The following is a 23,170-nucleotide window of genomic DNA, read 5'->3' as shown; positions in this document are numbered from 1 at the left end:
ATTGATGTTCTTGATTAATTTTTGAACTTCTTTTGTAGTAGTCAGTTGTATGTTAACAGAATCAGCAGCTATTCGTTCATTGTCTGCATGAGTTTCCCCAGGGTTTGGTTGAAATATGTTTTCTAAATAATCAGTGAACGCATCCACTTTCTCTTTGAGATTTCTTGCCCATGTTCTGTTTTCTTTTCGTAAAGGAGGTATATGCTGAACTGGCTTATTTATCTTTTTGGCTGCCTTCCAGAGGGAGTAATCGGTGCATTCATCATTAGTTAGTTCTCTCAGATACTTATTGATTGATTCGTTTTTAATTTTCGAGATTTCTCTTTGCAGCTGTTGTGTGAGCCTATTTAGCTTATTCTTATTTTCTGTAATTCGAGTTCTTTGCCATACCTTCCGAGCTTTTCTTTTTTCCTGTATCAAGTCTCTAATTTCTTTGGGATAATTGTTTCCTAAAGTTTTTCTTTGGATTATAGGTGTGTTGTTCCACGCTGACTGGTGGATGTTTATCATAAATAGCTTGGTTTCTTGTTCCAATCCTTCTATCGTTTGAATAAATCCACTGAACTCAATTTTCTCATTAATTTCTGATTGGAAGTTTACCCAGTCCGTAAACTTATTGGTCAACGCGGGTTTCATTTCAGTGGTAACACTTTGCTCACTAATTGTTAGTAGAATTGGAGAGTGGTCAGATATAAGCTCCTCTACTTTTATAAAATTTATTGCTACACCCCTGGATATGAAAAAATCTAGGAGATCCGGGATTCTGTTTGCATCACTTGGCCAGTAAGTGGGTTTCCCAGTAGAGTGCCACCTACAATTGTGTCCGGTCATAACATGCTGCAATTCTTTACCTTTATGTGTTGAGAGTCTGGAGCCCCAACAGGTATTTTTTGCATTAAAGTCTGCGTTAATTATGTATTTTTCACCCAAGGTTGACAAGAAGTTAGCATAGTCTTCTCTTTTGAGGTTATGTCTAGGAGGGAAATATGCAGCTGCAATGTTAAGTGTGTATTTCTAAGTTTTAACACTGATAGAGGCACATTGTATTCCTTCAGTTTCAATTTTTTCACGTTCCCAGTGGAGAATACTATTTTTAACAGCGACAGCAGCTCCGCCTCTGGCTGAATTTTGTGGATGTATGGCATGATAGATTTGATAACCTTGCAGCTTAATAAATGATTGTCTAGTTAGATGTGTTTCTGCAATTAGGCGTATGTCTATTTTTTGTGTTTGTAGGGTTACTAATAACTCTTGCTGATGTTGTAAGAGTCCATTTGTATTCCATTGGAGTATCCTAAGGTCCGGGGCCATTATAGTCTGTTTATGAACGGCTTCTGATATTTTCAAGTCTGTCCAGCCTTTCAAGTACTTTTTTGTTAAATTCTTCTTGTATGCTCATTTTCTCCATTATTTTTTGCAGCGTTTCAGTTATTGTGTCTGTATTATTTTCTGTTTCTGGTTGTGTTACTTGAGCATAAGATACTCCAGCTCTTCTTAAAGTTCGGCGTCTATCTTCCATATTTTCTATATTTAATCTGCTCTCGGGAGCCTTGTTATTTATATTTTTATTTCTTAGTGTTTGCAGAGCTTTTGCAGTGCTACATCCTCTATAATTAGCTGGATGGTCATTGCCGCAGTGAACACATTTTGGAGCTATACTTTTGGGTTTTTGACAGTCTTTGGTTAGATGATTTCCAATGCATTTGACACATCTGTGTGTGCCCATATTCCTGGCAGCGCTTGCATTGGGGCAGCAATTTTGGTTTTCTGAAAGCCTCTATTTGTACTCTCATATTTACTATTTCATTAATGGCATAGATTTTTTTTATATCTTCATCTTTATCAAATGATAAAGTAAAAAGCGGAAGTGGCGTTTTATCTTTCCCGGTTAGTATTTGATTTACCTCCAGTATATTGAAGCCTTTGTTCTTTAGGTATTTTAAGATTTGTGCAACTTTGCATGACTGGTGTAAGTTTCTTGCAACTACCTTGACAGGTCTTGACTGTTTGTTTTTAAATGAAAACCATTCCATTTTTGTATTATTTAAGACTTCAGTTAGACTCCTGTATGCATCTGAGTCAGTGACATTGATTTTCATATTCCCTCCAGCCAACATGGTTGCCTGGAATTGTGTCTTGTTTTTATGTAGATAATCTGATAATTCGTCATATTTTGTACTTTATTAATTATAATTGGTGGAGGTTTTATATTAACCGGTTGCAGTTTGTTACTTTTGGTGTTCGTTTCAGGGGATTGTACCTGCGGCGAGTTGCTAGCTTTTCTTTTTTTTTGAGCAAAATTTAAATAAATTGCAAATTGCATAGGTCGTCTACCTTAGTAACTAAATAGTTTAAAAGTTAGGCTGCTGCGTATGCCACCCAAATATAGATGAAAAAACTACTTGTACAAAGGGTACTGTAATTTCTTAGTTATTTATTAAGAAATTCTTGTACTGAATAATATGGTCTTTCAGATAAGTAGATTTTGTTATTTTACGGAATTTAGAGAAAGATTTTGCTGATTTAAGTTGTAGAGGGAAATGGTTTTACAGTTTTTTGCGGAATATAATATAGATTTCTTTATGCGGAATATAATAAGACTAACTCAGAGGACGGGGTCAATAAATAGACGTCAAAGGTAGAATTTCTCGTGAAATAGTCATGATTTGGTTTTGCTGAAAAGACATATAGATGTTTACGAAGCGAATATTTCGTGTTTAAATAAAGCTAATACTTCGCGAAATGAAGATCAAATCGAAAAACTAAAAAATAATTTTTCAATATTTTTTAGAAATCTATCGAATGATACCAAACACGACCCCCTCCCCCGGAGAGGGGTAGGGAGTAAATTTAAAATTTTAAATACGAACGTAGCGATATTTCGCGAAATGAACATCTGACCGAAAAACTGCAAAATACAAGTATTTAATATTTTTGAAAAATCTATCGAATGGCACCAAACTAAACCCCTCTGCGGAGGTGGGTGGGGATACTTTAAAATATTAAATAGGAGCCCACAAATTTTATTCCAGATTTGGATTCTTTACGTAAAATTAAAAAACTTTTATTCGAGACATTTTTTGGAATGATGGATAGGAAAAATGATTGTTGCAGATGCAAATTAAACAAAAAAATGGAAAATCCCCCACTATTTGGAAAACCTAACGTTTTTTGGTTTTAGGACCTACTTTTCACAATCCAATTAATATGTCTCCATAACGCTCGAGTAACTGCAAATTTAGCATACTTTCCTTCCTTACTATAATTTGTTCGCCAAATGGATGAGAGCGCAACTGGGGAACTAATTAATATACCAATTTTCTTCCGATTTGCCGGGTTTTTCCAGTTTTTTGTTTTTTTTATACATATAGAATAAAATTTTAATATTTTTAGCTCAGCATTAAATTCATCATGGAGATGGGAATGCGAAAACAATGTGTGTCAAAGAAAGAGGATCACGAATGCTACAATCTCGACAGCACTAAGTCTTCCAGCTTGTCGTTTATTTTGTACTGATAGTGCAGGAATATGGCCAAAACCTACCGGAGAGTTCTCAATGGGTAGTCTTCTAACAAAAATCAATGCTTACAGCATAGACGTTGTTTCAAATTCTTCTGGAACTGCCATTGCAAATTTAATAAAAGGCGCTATAAAAGAATTTAAGTCTGATATTCAGGTAATTTTTTTTATTGTTGTGTTTAGAAATCTTAAATATATCTCAACACAATATGTGAGTTTTATAAAAGTGTTTATTTTAAAGTTTTTTATAGTTTTAAAGTGTAAAGTTTCAGCCTTGTGCTTTAATTCATGGTTTTCCGTTTCCCTATAAATATAAAAACACCCTGTAATTATTGTAATCTTTTATGTCATTGGAACTAATTGATTTTATAATAATTTTTTCTTTTTCTTCTTCTTCCTCTTTATAAGCAATTCTGCTTTTTCATTGGCGGATTGATACCTCTATGGAAGGTTGTCACTCCATATTTTGCGCGGTCAGCCTTACTTCTTCTACCGATTGCTGATTTATCTCTTGCTATGTTGACGACACGTGTCTCCCCCATCCAATAATTTAATTTTTAATAACATATACCTAACTGGGTTTTAGTTTTTCCATAATATATACCTAGTGCTTAGTTTATCGATGTATTTGTCTTATTACTTGTAATTGTGTATTAATCTCTATATTAGTTACTCTCATATGTGACGATTTGTTGATAAATTGCTCGAAATAGCAAATTTAGCAAAAGAGTCATGTATAGTATTGTATACAGATTAGTACCATTAAAAGTCATTAGAATATTACATAAATAAACTAAGCAGTTAGATATACGGTGATTAGCGCGTTAATAACCGGATAATAACGCAAAAGATGGAAAACATATTACAATGTAAAATAAAATCAGATGAAACTTGTAGAGGTGGAAATTATCGATATAAACGTATAAAATAAATTAACATGATATTACAAAATTTTCCACGTTAACACGTCTCTGACAGGAGTATTTTATAAAGTTGTCCTGTCACAGTGAGGGTTGCCATTCTCCTCCGTTATGTCTAAAGGTGAGAAACTATGTAATGTTATGTTAATTTATAAGTTTATATCTATAATTTCTACCTTTACTAGTTTCATCTCTGTTTTCTCCACCATGTATTATGTTTTCCATCTTTTGCGTTATTTTGCCTGATATTAGCGCGCTCATCACTGTAGATCAAAATTATGATATGGAGCAATTTTTCTTTCAACATAAACAATAACATAGTGATTATGTACCACCAGCCATTAATGCTAGTATAAAATATTTTTTTTATAATTAACATTAAAACTGACTGTTACTAAGTAAAATTGGCTTTCCAAAGAACCTCTAATTTTATCTGACTTTAAATTTTTTGTTTTAATAAAAATTCTTTCATCTTGTCCGTACTCCAAATCAAGACCACTGAAGTTTTACACGCAACAAGTGTATGATCTTACCACTGTTACACCAAGATAGTTCTTATAATAATTATTTGTCATCAAATATTTTTAATGGGAATAAGCCACAATTTTACCAAAAAAAAATGATTTTATTAACGTTTCGAAGCCCAAATCGGGTTTGGTTGTCAAAACACAAAATACTACTAAAATAAACAAAAATGTTGTTGCTAAGTAAAAAAATTCTTCTAATAATTTATTTAATCTGACTCATTTATATTGGCAATTCAGACGTATATTATACATTTTAAAGTAGAAGACTTTAAAATGATATCGCCAATATTTATGAGTTGCATTCCTGGGACGATTTTACTAAAAGATAGTTCATTCGATTACATGAAATAAATCCCAACTTAAGAATATCCGTCACAAAAAAATCATAGCGTGTGATCTGTCTTTAAAAAGACAATCAAATGCAACGATGACAGTAAAATTCTCGCGTTAGAGATTCCATAGTAAATCACGAGGGAAAACCAGGAAAAAACCTCGTGATACTATGCCGACATCGTAAGTATTTGGTCTTACATTTAATTTACTTTCAAAAAACTAATACCAAATTCTGACTTTAATACGTTTAAATTATAAATAATATTAATAATACATAGATATACAATAAGTAATACCAAAATATAAAATTTGTACTAACTCGATATGTTATTGACTTACTAATCGTGGTATTTTCTTTCTATTGACTTCCTCTTTTAGTATGGGTAACTACCATAGAATCTCTAACGCGAGAATGTTACTGTCATCGTTGCATTTGGTTGTCTTTTTAAAGACAGATTACAGGCTATGATTTTTTTGTGACGGATATTCTTGAGTTGGGATTGATTTCATGTAATCGAATGAACTATCTTTTAGTAAAGTCGTCCCAGGAAAGCAACTCATAAATATTGGCGATGTCATTTTAAAGTCTTCTACTTTAAAATATATAATATACGTCTGAATTGCCAATATAAATGAGTCAGATTAAATAAATTATTAGAAGAATTTTTTTACTTAGCAACAACATTTTTGTTTATTTTAGTAGTATTTTGTATTTTGACAACGAAACCCAATTTGGGCTTCGAAACGTTAATAAAATCATTTTTTTTTTTGGTAAAATTGTGGCTTATTCCCATTAAAAATAGTTGATTACAAAAAATGCCACAAGGAAATAGCTTCAGAACAACATTATTTGTCATAATATATTATTACCTTTCTACATATCGTCGCCTTAGTACTAACTTGATAACTCCAAAATTGGTGTTTTTGAGATAACTAGTTCACAGGATGTATTTTATGTGCCTCCATATTGTGCAAAAACGTAATAACTCGCTCCAAACGGGTTAAGTATTTTATATATAGTATTTTTACTACAAAAACGTTATTACGTAGGTCAAAATTTTTGACGTAAGAGAACTGTCAAAACATTAGAATGTGACTTTTCATTATTGCCATGTTTGTAATAAACATGCCAATAATGAAAGTCACATTCTAATGTTTTGACAGTTCTCTTACGTCAAAAATTTTGACCTACGTAATAACGTTTTTGTAGTAAAAATACTATAATTACCTATTGCTCCAGAAAATAGGCAAAAAGAAGACCCTATTCGGGACCTTGAATAATTCAGGTATCTGACAACAGTTTTCGTTATTCCAAACCTATAGGAAGAAATCAGGAGTCAGAGAATGGCGGGGAAAACTAGAGAAAGGAAAAAATGGAGAGAAATCGTTAAGAAGATAACATAAGCAAAACGGACTGATCCTCCTAAGAAATAGGATCTAGAAAGCTTTCGCGACTTAGCCCCATATCGGGGTGTACAGTCACTATCCTGTCTCCTGCCCATAGGTCGGAGACGTTTTTAATTATTTTGAGACTTTGTAATAGCATAAGACACAAAATAATGCAGCTAGATTAATTCTGCGGGTACCAAATGTAAGAAGAAAACTTATTATATACTGTCAATATATATTAAAAAAGAAGAAAAAAATATATATTTTAGTCGAAAATTCTAATAGAAAATTATTAGTATGAATTGTTTATAAACATTTAGAATAAATTAAAACATATTGTCCGTAGACTATTAACAAATTTTCAGCTTGATGAATTATCTGATTAATCAAAACTTTTTTGAGCGGGATCCAGGCCTAATAACTATTTTAAGATGTTTAGTAAAAAGTAGGATAGTGCAGGCCCCGGAAGTATTTGAGTATGCAAAACCTAAGGACCGGCAACTATGTTCGGATTCTTTTACCTGAGACCTTGAAGAATGAAGCAATGAATTTTGCCGGAAGGTACGATGGTGCCTTGTTACCCCTTCCCTGCCCCTATGTTAAGGACAGATAAAAAGCGATTTCTCGCAAAACAAAACATGTTTTTGGTATTTTCTGTGTCATTCTAAGCAAAAAATATTCTTACAAGTTTTTTCGTAAATTGTATAGTTTTCGAGATAAACGCGGTTAAACCTAAAAAAAATAGAAAAATTGCAATTTTTGAACCCGAATAACTTTTGATTAAAAAACAAAATAGCAATTCTGCTTGCAGCATTTGAAAGCTCAAGTCAAGTTTTACCGGTTTTGTCTATTTGCATTGCTAAAAATTATTTTTTTAATGTTACACAAAGCTATAAACAAATAGTGTTTGAGCGTTTTGTCGATGTCTATTAAGCTAGAATAACCATTTGATAAGGGAGCTATGAGACTTACCCCATATTTTTCCTATTTTATTGCTAATTTGCTAATTTATTACGCAAATTAAAAATTTATTGCTTCAATCCCTTCAGAGAAATAGTTGGTTAGCCCAGATTAATATTAAGCAAGAAGAGCCAACATTCTTATTTCCGGAACGAAAGTAGATAGAGGGTCGCTTCCAGCGGCATATTTAATTGGTAATTAATTGCTGATAGATGAGGTATACATGAATTTACAAACTCACCCCCTAGAAACCCCACCGTTATCTCATCATTCCCCGGATTTCACAAAAAGTGAAAATAACCAGTATAAAAACCTAAAACCAAGTGGGTATTTTTTGCTAATTAATTGCTGCAGGTCTACACCAAAAACGAATTTTTGCTTCATCCCCCAACGAGCAACAATGGCTAATGCGGTTTAATACTTAAGCTACACTACCAAACACTCATATTTCGTTGATTATTTCATTCATAGGAGATTCTGACCAATAGAAAGCTACAGAAATCTAAATTAAATTGAAAATTCCACACCTGTAATTTTGAACCAATCAAAATACGTTATTTTGACAGATCACCATGGCAACGGAGGTATTTTATCGGAAATTTTTTGCTCGTGGGGTACCCAACAGCGAATTATAGTGGACATTTTTTGACGTTTACAATAACAGAACATTTTTGACAGACTGGTTTTTATTTGTTTACATAATTTAGTTTTGATTCATTTTCTATCACTTGTAGTTACTCAAAACTTATGTAAAATTGAAGAATATACTATTTTCTATCTTGAAATGGTATTCCCATGCAACTACAATGAGTAGAAATTACGAATTTGAAAGCCTAAATAATTGCTGGCAAAGCTATGGCGCGCTATTAATCTGTTCATGCAGCTTTGGATTTTCAAATGCAAATTTGGTGTGGAATTTTCTTACCGCATACCACGCGAAGTCAAATTAATATCCGGAAATTTTTTTTGATCATGAATATTTTTAGAAAATTTCCCTCGTCTGCGACTCGGGAAATTTTCAAAATATTCATGATCTCAAAAAAATTTCCGGAAATAATTTGACCTCTAGTGGTATTACTAGTGATAATTTTTGATAATTTCCCGTCGCGCGTCATCAAGTATATTACGTCAGATGCCCTTCGTTGCTATGAAAAAATACATTAAGTGACGTTATTGAAAATTAATGTTTTAAAAATTATAAAAGTGATGACTTTCAACTGTAAAATATTTATAACAACTGTGTGTTTAATTTTACTAATTTGTACTTACATAAATAAATTACAATAAAATTTTGGTTTGAATAGTTTTATTCATGAAATAATCGCAACAAATTGCACTGGACCTCTAAAATTAATATAGAATTTTTGCCCCCGTGACACTTTGACATAATTTCACTCGCCTTTGGCTCGTAAAATTAAAACTGTCAAAGTGTTACTCGGGAAAAATTCAATAATTTTAGAGCTCTTGTGCAATTACTACTGATTATTTCATTCATAGGAGATTCTGACCAATAGAAAGCTGCATAAATCTAAATTAAATCGATAATTTTTGATAATTTCCCGTCGTCAAGTATATTACGTCAGATGCCCTTCGTTGCTACGAAAAAATACATTCAGTGACATTAATGACCATTAATGTTTTAAAAATTATAAAAGTGATTACTTTCAACCGTCAAATTAATATTTATAACAACTGTGGGTTTAATTGTACTAATTTGTACTTACATCAATAAATTACAATAAAATTTTGGTGTTAAACAGTTTTATTCATGAAATAATCGTAACAAATTGCACTCGATCTCTAAAATTAATATAGAATTTTAGAGGTCTTGTGTAATTACTACTGATAATTTTCCTTAATGCCCATTAAGAATATCTGTACAGTTCAATATTAATTTTTATAGAATTTTTATACCGTCCCACAAGAGCCCATGTTAAATTGTCGATTTCCACTATCACGTATCTGTAGCACGTGACCCAATACTCAAATTTTGTATATCGTTTTTTATTAATTAAAAGGTAATATTGGATTCTCTAAAATCTACCTACCTACATTTAAAATAAAGTATACAACGTCCTTATAAAACGAATATGCTAAGAGGGATGACCATACAATTTGTGCATTTATGGGTGCTAATAATAAGCTGCGAAAGAATTTAAGCATAGGCACCAAAAAATTAACGCAAGTGTTGTTTGTTTAATTTTAATTTATTTTATCTTAATGTACATTAATATTCTGGGCGCTATTTTTTTCGTTCCCTTAACAGAAAAGGATTTTTCTAATAAAGCGTCGAAGCCCATTCAAGATGTCTTTCCTCTTCGATAGGTATAGGTAATGTAGTGGCCACCTCAATTTTCGTTACAATCAGACAAACTAATACCTTCTACACCAGTGTATCCGATAGCACCCATTAATAGTAACTGGTGATCGTCGTCGTGGAGTATGTTTAAATTTTTATGCAGTATTTTTAATGGTATGGTTTTAATTTCTTCTTGATCATTGTAAACTTGAAAAACCACAACATCCCCTGCAAGGAATGTAAATTAATTATTGTTTGTTTTTTATAAAATGCCTGTAGAGAATTTGGAATGAAATTAAATAAAAAGAAGACAAAAACGGTGGTAATCAGCAAGCACCTAAACAGAAGGGTGAAGATCAATGTCGGCGAAACAGATCTGGAAAGAGTAACAAGAATAACGTACCTTAGAAGTAACCTTGATTAAACTTGGTACCACTCACTAGAGGTAAGAACATGTCTGGAAAAGGCACGTACGTACAGTATTTTACAAAATGCAAAACGTTCTATGCAACCGCCAGCTGGATATCTCTTTGAGAACTACAATACTTAAGTGCTATGTTTTCTTCACCTTGCTCTATGGTGTTAAAGCCTGGACAATGACAGAAGCAACACAAAAAAGAATCCCACCATTCGAACTCTGGTGCTACCCTAAAATGCTAAAATGCTCAGAATGTCCTGCATGAGCCATATAGTCTAGTAAAATAAAATTACACTACATGTAAATCAAAATGTAAATTCGTACAGGTTGAAACAAATTTTATATCAAAGCTTAGGTAGGTACAAAAGATATTTTCAAAAAAGTATCCAAATCATACAAGGGGATCATTGTTTAAATAATTAAAAAAGGGGTCATTTTTGCAAAAAAAAAATACTTTTTTAACTGCTGAAGTCATTCAATTACTAATGAAGGTCAATAGGATTGTTGTCTGCAAATTTGAAGGGTAAATCTTTTACATAAGACTTACTAAATTAAATTTGACCCCCTATTTATTTAAATAATTATACATAAAACTTTAAAAACCCATTTGAAAAAAATTATTTTTAGCGTTTTAAATAAGCACTATAAAATATATTATCTTACAGGAGAAGTTGCGCTATGTTATCAGTATTAATGAAAAAAAAATTGGTCCAAAAATATTTTATATTTTTTGAGATACTGAATTTGTTTATTAAATGTTACTCTATTTTCAATTGCAAAAACGCGGTTGTTGCCAAAGAAATATTCACCTGTATTAAATCTTATTATTATTATTTTTATGTATAGTTTCGATAAATGTATTGATAAATACAAATTTCAATTAAACTTACCCCTAAAAAGGCATTTGAAAATTATTCAAATTTGTTTAGAATTTGTTTTTTTAATAACGTCGCGGAGATTAAATATTTTGAAATACCGTTTCGATAATTGGGTTCCTGGGAATTTTCACTATTTAACAAATTTTTTCGTTTTTTTCTCTTCTTTTTTTTTGGAGTTATATTACTACGGGCCCTTTTAGGGTTTAAGTTTCATTAATAATGTCGAATCTCTAAGTTGTAGATTCTAGACCTAAAAATATTAAGATTGGTCTAAAATCACTTAAATAAAATGTGGCTACTTACTGAGTTACAGGGTGTTATATTTAAAAATTTAAAAATTATTTATATCAAGTACTTTCAAACTATTTGACGTATCCTTTTCATGCTTCGCAGAAAGTGTGGGTACTATACAGTCTACTAAAATGTGATAAATAAAAGTTTCTAGCTACTACCAGACGACACCTGATATGAAAAACATTGTAACTCACTTTTGCTTAGTTTACAGGAGAGCGATTTAAAAAAATTTCCAAAACATTTTATTTTTTTACTGGGTCAGCTTTTACATTTTTTGTGATGTTCTTAATCCATATTTTATAACTTTTTCTCAGCTTTTCACTTTTACATATCACATTGTTGTCAACATTACTGGTCCTGATTTAGGGCGAGTTACAATAGCAAATTTTTTCAGAATGTTAGGTGAAAATCATTGTAAGTAGTTTATACAATGATATTTCAACACAGTATGTTTCTTTGGTTAGGTGGATATAAATTGTAACTAATCAGTAAATATCCAAATAAAGAGATTATAATTAATTTATTTTATTGGTTTTACTTGAAACGTGATTTTTTTGCTCAGACAAGTAGTATTTAAGAATTTACGTCATACATACTAACAAGAAGTAGGTAAATAAAATAATATCTTTTAGATTTATTTATTACAAAATGAACATTAACAAATTATAAAACAGTTTATATTCTATTAAAAAATAAATAAAATTTACCCCTTGCAAACTTTTATTCAGAGTCATCATCCGAATATTCCGTTTGTTGAGAGTGGGGAAGATTTAAATAAAAACTGCAATATTGCTCTGGTATAGCTTTACCAGAGAACAAAGCAACAAGATCTTTTTATTTTGAAGTGGTTATGGGAAGTAACCCATTATATTATGCTAAAGGAATTTGTACTTCCCATAAATCGTGTATATTTTTATTCCTGGATTTGGTAGCCCTTTTGCTCGATTTTGGTTTGCATTCTAAGTTTATAAACGATAATTGATCAGAAATAAGATCGTACTGAAAACTAATAATATGTGGTTGTTCTTTATATATTTTTACGTATTGTATTTTTGACCAGAAAACTTGGCGTTTATCTATATCTAAATCCCAATTCGGCATTTTCTTTAACATTGATTTAAAGTCCAAGATGTCATTTTGACTTAGTTCTTTCAAATCGTATGGTTTTCCTGTGACTTTAGCACACCTTATCAGTGTATACCACTGTTGTGGTACATAAACAACTTGGTTCTTTTTTCTTCGCTTAATGAGGGCGTGCATTGAATTACCCTCAGATTGAGAGTGGCCCACCTCAAAAAACGTGTGTGAATATTAATATTCATGATCCTAGATGCATAAATACATTAAAAATATTATTCAATTTCGATTTTGTCCTCCACAACAATCTGAATAAACTCTAAACTCTAATGCTCCACCAGCAACTTTTCCCTTAATAAAATCAAATAGCGCACTACTTATTTCATTAGGCCCCTTTTTACCTGTGGTTTCATCCCATGCATAACAATAGCCTTCTGCAGATCCAAGATCAAAGATAGTAAAGTTATACACTTTAAACTTCCTTTTATAATAAAACAATGATACCTCTGATTGGAGCGTAGTTAATATTTTTTGCAAATCAAAGCAGGCAGTTACAACCGTTTCTGTTTTCTTAGAAACCTCTTTATCGCGATTTTTGGCTTCACGTGCAACACATTTATTTGCAATATGTAAAGCACATTCTTTTTCTATTTGGTCTTTCTCTGCTTTAGTGTTATGTAAATTGCAAGTAAGACACATATCTTTTTTCGGTGCAAAAAAAGCGATATTAAACTCAGTATTGAATATGTTTCTGTACGGACTTTTGGTGGTTGGTTTATCGCATGGGTGATTCTCCAATATCCATTCATTATAATAGTGAATACAATTTGGGAAAAGTTAAAGACTCATCAAAATACATCTTACTTGTTCTTTGCCTTACGTAATGGGATTCTTTTGCTGGAACAGAGTTAATATGCGCACGAATCGAATTTTTAATACTTTCGTCTACAGCATTTGCCCTGTTCCTGTGGCGACCACGCATATCTCCAGGTATACGGCCTCCGCCTTCATGGCTATCAATTTTTTTGAATATTGTAGTTAACCACATATCTGTTATGTTAAAAGTGTCCAAAAATATTTTCTTAACAAACTTGAAGTCGGTGTTCTGCCAACTGCAAATTATATTCATATGTCCAGTGTCTTCTGGACTCTTTTAGCTTTGCAACTTTCCTCTCTTGTCTGAGAACATATCTACATAAATATTCGCTTTGTTGGTCATGATCAGCCATTGCCCAAAAATTATTAAATAAATTGAGTCATTTTCAGATAATTTCGATTTACATTTTCTGATACATTTATCGTTACATCCAGGTCCCAATTCTCTAATTTTCGATAATTTTCCAGTTTTGCCAGTATATTCTTAGCCAGAGTTCCTCAGTTTCTTCAAGACATTCATTTTCCAAACACTAGGATCCCTTTGTTACTTAATTCCAAGATTTTTCTTCTTGAGGTATTGTTTTTTCTTAGCAGACGTATCTAATGGTGAACTTCGGTATCTTCGGTGCATGTAGAATTTTCCACTGTCGATGTATCTTGAGCGTGCAATCCACTGTGACCATTGATTATCTGAGTTTCATCAGTAGAAGTTAGTTCAGCAGTGAATGATATAGGTGTTATTATTTTTGTTTGAAATTCTAAACTAGTATTTTTATGTGAGTTTTTACGATTTGAGGCATGCTTACTATGCTCAGCAGTTAATAATATAGAATTTACCTCCTGACTATATTGACTTACAATGTTGTTCATCGTAATATTCCACTACCTTGCTTTCTTGTATCACAACTTACAATGCAGTTATAAAAACTTACTCAATAAATGTTTCAAGAAAAACATTGTATCTCATGTTACAATGTTTTATTAAAAAATTTTCATCAATAATAAAAAAATTTAATATTGTAACATTGGTTACAATGTTTTTTCCACCCAGTGATCAAAAATTTGCACTTACAATGAGGTTATTTTGTTAAATAACTTTATAATTACATAAGATAGGATAAAAGTTCTTAGACCAAATTGAAGGTTATCGTTTATAGATGCTATTTAAGCCATAGTTGAAAAACATTGTAAGTGGAGATACAATGTTTTTCATATCAGGTGTCGCAGAGACGTACGACAGGGGATAGTTAATGGTTGACCCTTCCCAAATTATACGCGACTGAGGGAATTACTATTTTAGCGAAATTTTTCGAGTCTCCAATACTTCCTATGTAAATAATATGCTCCTTACTGGTAACGATTAAGTCATTAGTTTTCGAGATATTGGACATTAAAAATGAAACGGCATAGCTATTTTAATTTATTCATTCATTTATTTTAAACTTCCAATATCTCGCAAACTGATGACTTTATCGATACCAATAAAGTTATTTACATACAAAGTATTGGAGAATCGAAAAATTTGGCTAAAATAGTAATTCACTCAGTGGCGTAGAATTTGGGAAAGGTCAATCATTCATTATTTCCTGTCGTACGTCTCTGGCACTAGCTAGAAACGTTTATTAATCACAATTTAGTAGGGTGTATAATAGCCACACTTTCTGCCAAGTATGATAAGGTTACGTCAAATAGTTTTAAAGTACTTGGTAACAATAATTTTTAAATTTTTAAATAAAACACCCTGTAACTCAGTAAGTAGCCACATTTTATTTAAGAGATTTTAGTTAAATCTTAATATTTTTAGGTCTAGAATCTACAACTCAGATTTGACATTCTTAATGAAATTTAACCCTTAAAGGGCCCGTAGTAATATAACTCCAAAAAAAAAGAAGAAAAAACGACAAAAAAATTTTGTTAATAAGTAAAAAATTTCCAGGAACCCAATTATCTAAACGCCATTTCAAAATACTTAATCGAGGAGACGTTATTAAAAAAACAAATTATAAACAAATTTGAATAAATTTCAAATGCCATTTTAGGGGGGAAATTTAACTGAAATTCGAATTTATCAATACATTTATCGAAAATATACATCGGAATAAAAATAATGAGATCTTATGCAGGTGAATATTTTATTGGCAACAACCGCGTTTTTGCAATTGAAAATATAGTAACATTTAATAAACAAATTCAATAGCTCTAAAAATATTAAATATTTTTCGACCAATTTTTTTTTTGCTTAATACTGATAACATAGCACAACTTTGTTTGTAAAATAAGACATTTTATAGTGCTTTTTCAAAACGCTAAAAATAATTTTTTGAAAATTTGTTTTTAAAGATTTATATACAATTATTTAAATAAATAGGGGGTCAAATTTAATTTAGTAAGCCTTATGTGAAATATTTACCCTTCAACTTTGCAGAAAAAAATCCCATAGACCTTCATTAATAAGTGAATTACCTCAGCAGTAAAACAGTTTTTTTTTGCAAAAATGACCTCTTTTTAATAATTTAAACAATGATCCCCTTGTATGATTTGGATACTTTCCCGAAAATATCTTTTGTACCCACCTAAACTTTGATATAAAATTTGTTTCAACCTGTACAAATTTACATTTTGACTTTTTTTTTATTTTATTAGGCTAATACGACAAATGTAGAAATCTTGCGCGCGGAGGATGCGTATAACAAACGGAGCTATGTGTATAATAAAAAAACGGAAAACACAATATTTTGGCCATCGTAAGGAATCAATAGTATGAACTGCTTTAACTTATAATCGAAGGCAAAATCAATAGCAAAAGGGAACCAGGAAGAAGACGCAACTCCTGGCTTAAAAATCTATGACAATGGACGAATATGACCTGCATGGAACTATTGAGGACGGCTGCAAAGTAGATTAAATGGGCAAATGTACTTAACGGCCAACGTCCTTAAGGCACCGTAAGAAAAAGAAGATAAAACATATGAGTAATTCCACAGAAATTCTCTATATTTGTGTCACAGATTGTGGTTTTTTTGAAATTTAGGAGCATGTCTCTGAGAACTTTTTTCCTCGTTCTTTAGGCACTCAAAGTAAAGGTTTTTGGAAACTATAATCGAAACCTATGTATGTCGAAATCTACTCGAATTTTCTTTCCTATCCTTCTTTCCATTAATCAACTGCTATTTTGTAAATTGCTTGATAAAAAATATTAACAGTTTCGATGTAAAATTGCACGCTAAAGAAGATGGCCTTAAGAGAATTTGTCTAAAGCCCAAAGGGACTTTCCTATTACATATTTTTGAAAGGGAGACAAGTGTATTTTAGCATGTTTTTAAAGCGGAGGAACATTCCTATTAGTTATTTTTAAACATACTAGTTGAGAGTTATTTGAATGATAACTTCAGGGACAGCGAATTGAGATGTGATGGTTTTGATATTTTTCGTTGTGACAGAAGCCTGAAATCTAGTGACAAATTGAATGGAGTTGGTGTCCTGGTGTTTGTTAGGAGCAAGCTGCAATCTCATTATATCTCTATCAATGAAGACCGTATTGAACAACTTCTTATTTTGTGTCAGTTTGGTAAGTCCAAGTTTATTATTGGGGGTACGTATATTCCTCCTCATTCTCCCCGGGAAGCATACATGTGGCACTGCCAATCCATGGAAGAAATTGTTCTTCAGTATCCATCACTTAATATTTACATGTTTGGCGATTACAACTTACCAAATGCAGTATGGTCCAATGATGAGTTTGGTGTCCTAGTTCATTGTCCAGGAGGTGATCCAGCTGTTGATGTGGCACAAGCTTATGGTTACCTAAAATTTTACCAACTAAACTCTTTACCTAATGACAGAAATGTATTTTTAGACCTGGTTTTCTCTAACGATAGGGACTTGGTTATCACAAGGGCGGGTGATCCTCTCTTGAACTCTAGTTTACATCATTTTGGCTATGAAGCTAGTTTGATGGCCTTAAACACATCCTCCTCTTCATGTCTGTCCTATGATGAATTCTACTATGATTTCAAGAACGGCAACTACTTTGAGTTTAATAACTTCTTGGCTGCTATAGATTGGCAGGAATGCTTATGTTATAGCGATATAAATGTATCAACTCAAGTCTTCAATGAAATTCTTGCTACAGGTATCGCTTTTTTTGTACCTTTGAAACGCTATAGATCTTCTACTTTTCCTAAGTGGTTTTCTCATGATCTTAGATGTTTGACGAGAGAAAAGAAGTTTGCCCACTCTCTGTACATAAAGAATCGGTCTGTTGTTAATTATTCCAATTTCTCTCGTCTCCGATCAGAATGTAAACAGTTGTCTGATGCATGCTTTTCCCTGTATATTAGAGGTTCAGATGCTGAATTGCAGAATAACCCTTATTCTTTTTGGAAATATATTAGGGATAACCTGTCTAGTCACAACCTTCCTGATTTGATGTTTTATAATGAACAGTCAGCTTCTAATGGACAAGGTATTGCTAATTTATTCAAAGATTTCTTTCAGACTGTTTACTTACCCAGTAACAACGATCTCAAGTTACCCAGTGCACATTTAGATAGCAACATCGGTGCTTGCTTCAATATCACTGACTTTACTGTCACTAATATTTTTGATGGTATATGTTCTCTTCCAAATAAAACTTCCAGCGGTCCAGATGGTGTTCCTAATTTCCTTTTAAAAAAATGTGTTTGCACTGTTGTTGGGCCACTACTGTTATTATTTAATAAATCCTTACAGTCTTCTACATTTCCAGATGCTTGGAAGGAGAGTTTTGTTGTACCCATATTTAAAAAAGGTAAGAAGAATTACATAGAAAATTATCGTAGTATATGCATTCAATCCGCAATTCCCAAACTCTTTGATAGTTTGGTAGCTAAGCAGCTGTCGTGGGTGTGCAGGGGTCTGATTTCTGAATCTCAGCACGGTTTTTGCAGACAAAAATCTACGGTAACGAATCTAATTTGCTACCAATCTGATCTCTTAAAGCATATGGAAGATCGTAAGCAAATTGATGCTATTTATACAGATTTCAGTAAGGCATTTTATTGTGTTGATCACCAAATTCTGCTTAATAAATTGGCATCCATAGGTTTTTATGTCCATTTTGTTGAGTGGGTTAAAAACTTTTTATCTGGTCGTACCCAACGAGTTAAAGTGGGTGGTCTTTTTTCTGATGTTATTACTGTAAGTTCTGGTGTTCCACAGGGTGGGCATACGTCTCCCCTGTTTTTTGATTTATTTGTTAATGATATCGTTAATTGCTTCTTATATAGTAAATGTTTAATGTTGGATGATGATGTAAAATTTTGGCGAGTTGTGAATGATATTGAGGATCAGAAACTTTTACAGGCTGATATGGATCGCTTATTTGATTGGTGCATTTGCAATAATCTTCAGTTATGTGTTGAGAAGTGTTGTTATATTAGTTTTTCCCGTAAGTTAAACAGAATTGATACTGCTTATCACATAGACAGTAAACCTCTTAGATATGTCTCGTCTATTAGAGATCTAGGTGTTATCATGGATGAAAAGCTCTCATTTGTCGAACATATCAATTCATTATCCGTAAAAGCTTCTAAATTACTAGGATTTGTTAAAAGAAACTCTAAATACTTCTCTATTGATGCTGTTAGGTTAATCTATTGTTGTCTAGTCAGATCTATATTAGAATATTGTTCGGTAGTTTGGTCTCCGTACCATCAAATTCATATTGACACTATTGAAAAAGTCCAACATAAGTTCCTAAAATACTGTGCTTATAAAACTCAGGCTTATATTGAGAACCATGATTACACTGGGATTGAGCAACGTTTATTTAGCTCCCCTTAGTGTTAGGCGTGATATTTCGGGAGGTGTCTTTGTTTTCAAAATCATTAATGGACTTATTGATTGTCCCAGTTTGTTGGATAGTGTAAGATTTAATGTTCCATATCCAGGTTTACGCTACAATGTTACCTTTAACACGGCCTTTCACAGAACATCCTACGGTAGTAACATGCCTTTAGATAGATATATGTGCTTCCTTAACGGTTTTGATATAGATCTGTTTAATATAAGCTTGAGCCAACTGAGGAGATCTCTTGCCATGTGATAATTAGGTTTCATCTTGCAATGTTGTTGTATTTTATTATTGTATTTGTGTTTTGTATAATTTTATTGATTTGTTTCAGTTACATGTGTACATTTTATATTTTATTTTTCTAACTGTTATGTTTTTAATATCTTGCCTGGTGATTTTTCAAGCCTTTGCTTTTCTTATTTTTACTTTTTATATTTTAATGAATGATTGTACCTCATTTTGTTATTGTATTTATTGTATTTTTACTGTTAATGGGGTTTTCCCGTGGATAAATAAATAAATAAAAAAACAAGTGTTTTTTAGAATTTTTTCCGTTTTTCTCTACTCCGACTTTAATTTCAATAAAAAAAAAGTTACAAGAAATATTTTCCATGAAAAAATTGTCCACTGGAAAAGATGGCTTGCAGAGAATTTACTTAAAGTCCAAGAAAACTTTCCTATAAGTTTATTTAAACATGTTTTTTTTTTCATTTTTAAGCATATATCTGCACTCTGATCTCAATTTCAACTCAAACAAAAAATCGCAAGCAAAACTTTCCATGTGAAATTGGCTGCTGATTGCATAAATCAGAATTTAGCTAAAGCCCTAAGGAACTATTCTATAAGCTATTTTTGAAAGAGAGATTGGAGTATTTTAGCATGTTTTTTCATTTTTGTGCATTTGTAGCCATTGTTGCTCATTAGGAGGTGAAGCAAAAAATTAATTTTTGGAGTAGACCTGCAGCAATTAAGTGGCAAAAAATACCCACTTGGTTTTAGGTCTAAACTCGTTATTTTCACTTTTTGTGAAATCCGGTTAATAATGATATCGGTAGTAATTGGAGGAGGTGAGTTTTTAAATTCTTGTATACCCCATCTTTCAGCAATTTATTAGCAATAAAATATTCTGCCGGAAGCGACCCCCTATCTGCTATCGTTCCTAAAATACGAGTGTTGGGTATTGTAGCTTAAGAATTAAACCGCAGTAGCATTTGGTGTTCGTTAGGGGATGCATCAAAAATATATTTTAGCGTGTGCCCGCAGCAACTAATTAACAAAAAATACACACTTGGCTTTGGTCTGTAAACTGGTTATTTTCACTTTTTGTGAAATCCGGGGAATAGTGATAACTTTAGGGGTTGGAGGGAGTGAGTTTTGTAAATTTTTGTATATCCCATATTTCAGCAATTAATTGGCAATAAAATATACCGCCAGAAGCGACCCTCTATCGGCTTTCGTTACTGAAATATGAGTGTTGGGTACTGTAGCTTGAGTATTAAACCGCAGTAACCATTGTTGCTCGTAAGGGGATGAGTAGACCTGCAGCTGCAGCAAGTAAATAGCAAAAAATACCCACTTGGTTTTAGGTCTCTAAACTAGGTTATTTTCACTTTTTGTAAAATCCGGTTAATGATGATTATGGTAGGGGTTGGAAAAGGTGAGTTTTTAAATTCTTGTACCATCTTTCAGCAATTAATTAGCAATAAAATATGCTGCCGGAAGCGACTCTCTATCTGCTTTCGTTCCTAAAATAAAAGTGTTGGGTATTGTAGCATAAGTATTAAACCGCAGTAACAATTGGTGCTCGTTAGAGGATGAAGCAAAAAATTCATTTTTGGCTTAGACCTGTAGCAATTAATTAGCAAAAAATACCCACTTGGTTTTAGGTCTTTAAACTGGTTATTTTAATTTTTTGTGAAATCCGGTGAATTTTGATATCGTTAGGGGTTGGAGAGGGTGAGTTTGTGAATTATTGCATATCCCATATTTCAGCAATGAATTGGCAATAAAATATGCCGCCGAAGACGACCCTTTATCTGCTGTCGTTCCCGAAATATGAGTGTTGGGTACTGTAGCTTGAGTATTAAACCGTAGTAGCCATTGTTGCTTGTTAGAAGATGAGTAGACCTGCAGCAATTACTTAGCAAAAATACCCACTTGGTTTTAGGTCTTTAAACTAAGTTATTTTCACTTTTTGTGAAATACAGTTAATGATGATAACGGTAGGGGTTGGAGGACGTGAGTTTTTAAATTCTTGTATACCCCCTCTTTCAGCAATTAATTAGCAATTAAATATGGTGCCGGAAGCGCCTCTCTATCTGCTTTCGTTCCTAAAATATGAGTGTCAGGTGTTGTAGCTTAAGTATTAAACTGCAGTAGCCATTGTTGCTCGTTAGGGGATAAAGCAAAAAATCATTTTTGGCTTAGACCTACAGCAATTAATTAGCAAAAAATACCCACTTGGTTTTAGGTCTTTAAACTGGTTAATTGCACTTTTTGTGAAATCCGGGGAATGATGTTAACAGTGGGGGTTGTAGGGGGTGAGATTGTAAATTCTTGTTTACACCATCTTTAAGGAATTAATTAGCAATATAATATGCCGCCGAAAGCGACACTCTATCCGCTTTCGTTCCTAAAATATGAGTGTTGGTATCGTAGCTCCAGTATTAAACCGCAGTAGCTATTGTTGCTCGTTAGGGGATGAAGCAAAAATTCATTTTTGGCGTAGACCTGCAGCAATTAATTAGCAAAAAATACCCATTAGTTATAGGTTTTAAACTGGTTATTTTCAAATTGAAGAGTCTCAGATACAGAATCCAACAATTTAATAAAAATTAAAATGGTAAATAGTAATTTAAAACTGAGACTTTTCGTGTTGAAAATTCTTTCTGGTACATCCTTAATCTGCGACTTTTTCAATTAATAAGACCGCAGACGACAAATATAGAAAACGAAAAGGAAACCATCACATTCCGCTTTCATTCGTCTAGGAAAAAAGGACAGAAGAGGAACTTTCAGTACTCAAATCCGAGTAAAGATAGAAAAATGATAAATGATGGTTTTGCTTGTTTTCGACTTAGAGGGTTGCACACCCGCTGGACAGGCTGTTTCTACCATTTCAGGCGTCCTCAGCAGCGTTCGTTAGAGTGCACTCCTCTAGAGTGCACTAGAGATGTCGCTGTATCGCGTGCTAATGGGGAATTTGAATTATCTTTCAGATTCCCTTTAAATTGATGGTCCAGCTATTTTTCGATTCAGAGGAGTGCACTCTAACGAACGCTGCTGAGGACGCCTGAAATGGTAGAAACAGCCTGTCCAGCGGGTGTGCAACCCTCTGAATCGAAAACAAGCAAAACCATCATTTATTATGGTTATTTTCACTTTTTGTGAAATCCGGAGAATGATGAGATAAAGGTAGGTGTTGAAGTGGTGAGTTTGTAAGTTCTTGTATACCTCATCTATCAGCAATTAATTAGCAATAAAATATTATGCCGCCGGAAGCGACCCTCTACCTACTTTCGTTCCGGAAATAAAAATGATGGCTATTCTAGCTCAATATTAAGCTGGAATAACCACCTGTTTCTCTGAAGGGGTTTAAGCAATAAATTTAAAATTTGCGTAATAAATTGGCAATAAAATAGCAAAAAAATATGGGGTAAGTCTCATAGCTCCATTATGAAATGGTTATTCCAGCTTAATAGACATGTCGCATGTCCGCACCGCTCCAAAGAAGTGCTACCTAGTCGTTTCCCTTCGGTTTTAATCCTTGGCGCGGTGCGGACATGCGACAAAACGCTCAAACACTCTTTGTTTATAGCTTTGTTTAACAATAAAAACATTAATTTTT

The 23,170-nt window shown here is 32.6% G+C and overlaps 1 protein-coding gene across 7 annotated transcripts in view; it reads left to right on the top strand.

Annotated features, from left to right (window-relative positions):
* The window catches only part of LOC126888032 (chitooligosaccharidolytic beta-N-acetylglucosaminidase), a 359,195-nt gene that overhangs the window by 311,331 nt on the left and 24,694 nt on the right, over window positions 1-23,170 (top strand). For all 7 annotated transcript variants that reach the window (XM_050656045.1, XM_050656044.1, XM_050656040.1 and 4 more), the window contains exon 3: window positions 3,394-3,676. In XM_050656045.1, coding sequence (XP_050512002.1) covers window positions 3,394-3,676 — 283 coding nt within the window. The remainder of the gene's footprint in view (window positions 1-3,393; window positions 3,677-23,170) is intronic.

The sequence above is a fragment of the Diabrotica virgifera genome, chromosome 7, assembly GCF_917563875.1.
Source record: "Diabrotica virgifera virgifera chromosome 7, PGI_DIABVI_V3a".
NCBI classification, from domain to species: domain Eukaryota; kingdom Metazoa; phylum Arthropoda; class Insecta; order Coleoptera; family Chrysomelidae; genus Diabrotica; species Diabrotica virgifera.
This window is presented reverse-complemented; position numbering and strand designations above follow the sequence as displayed.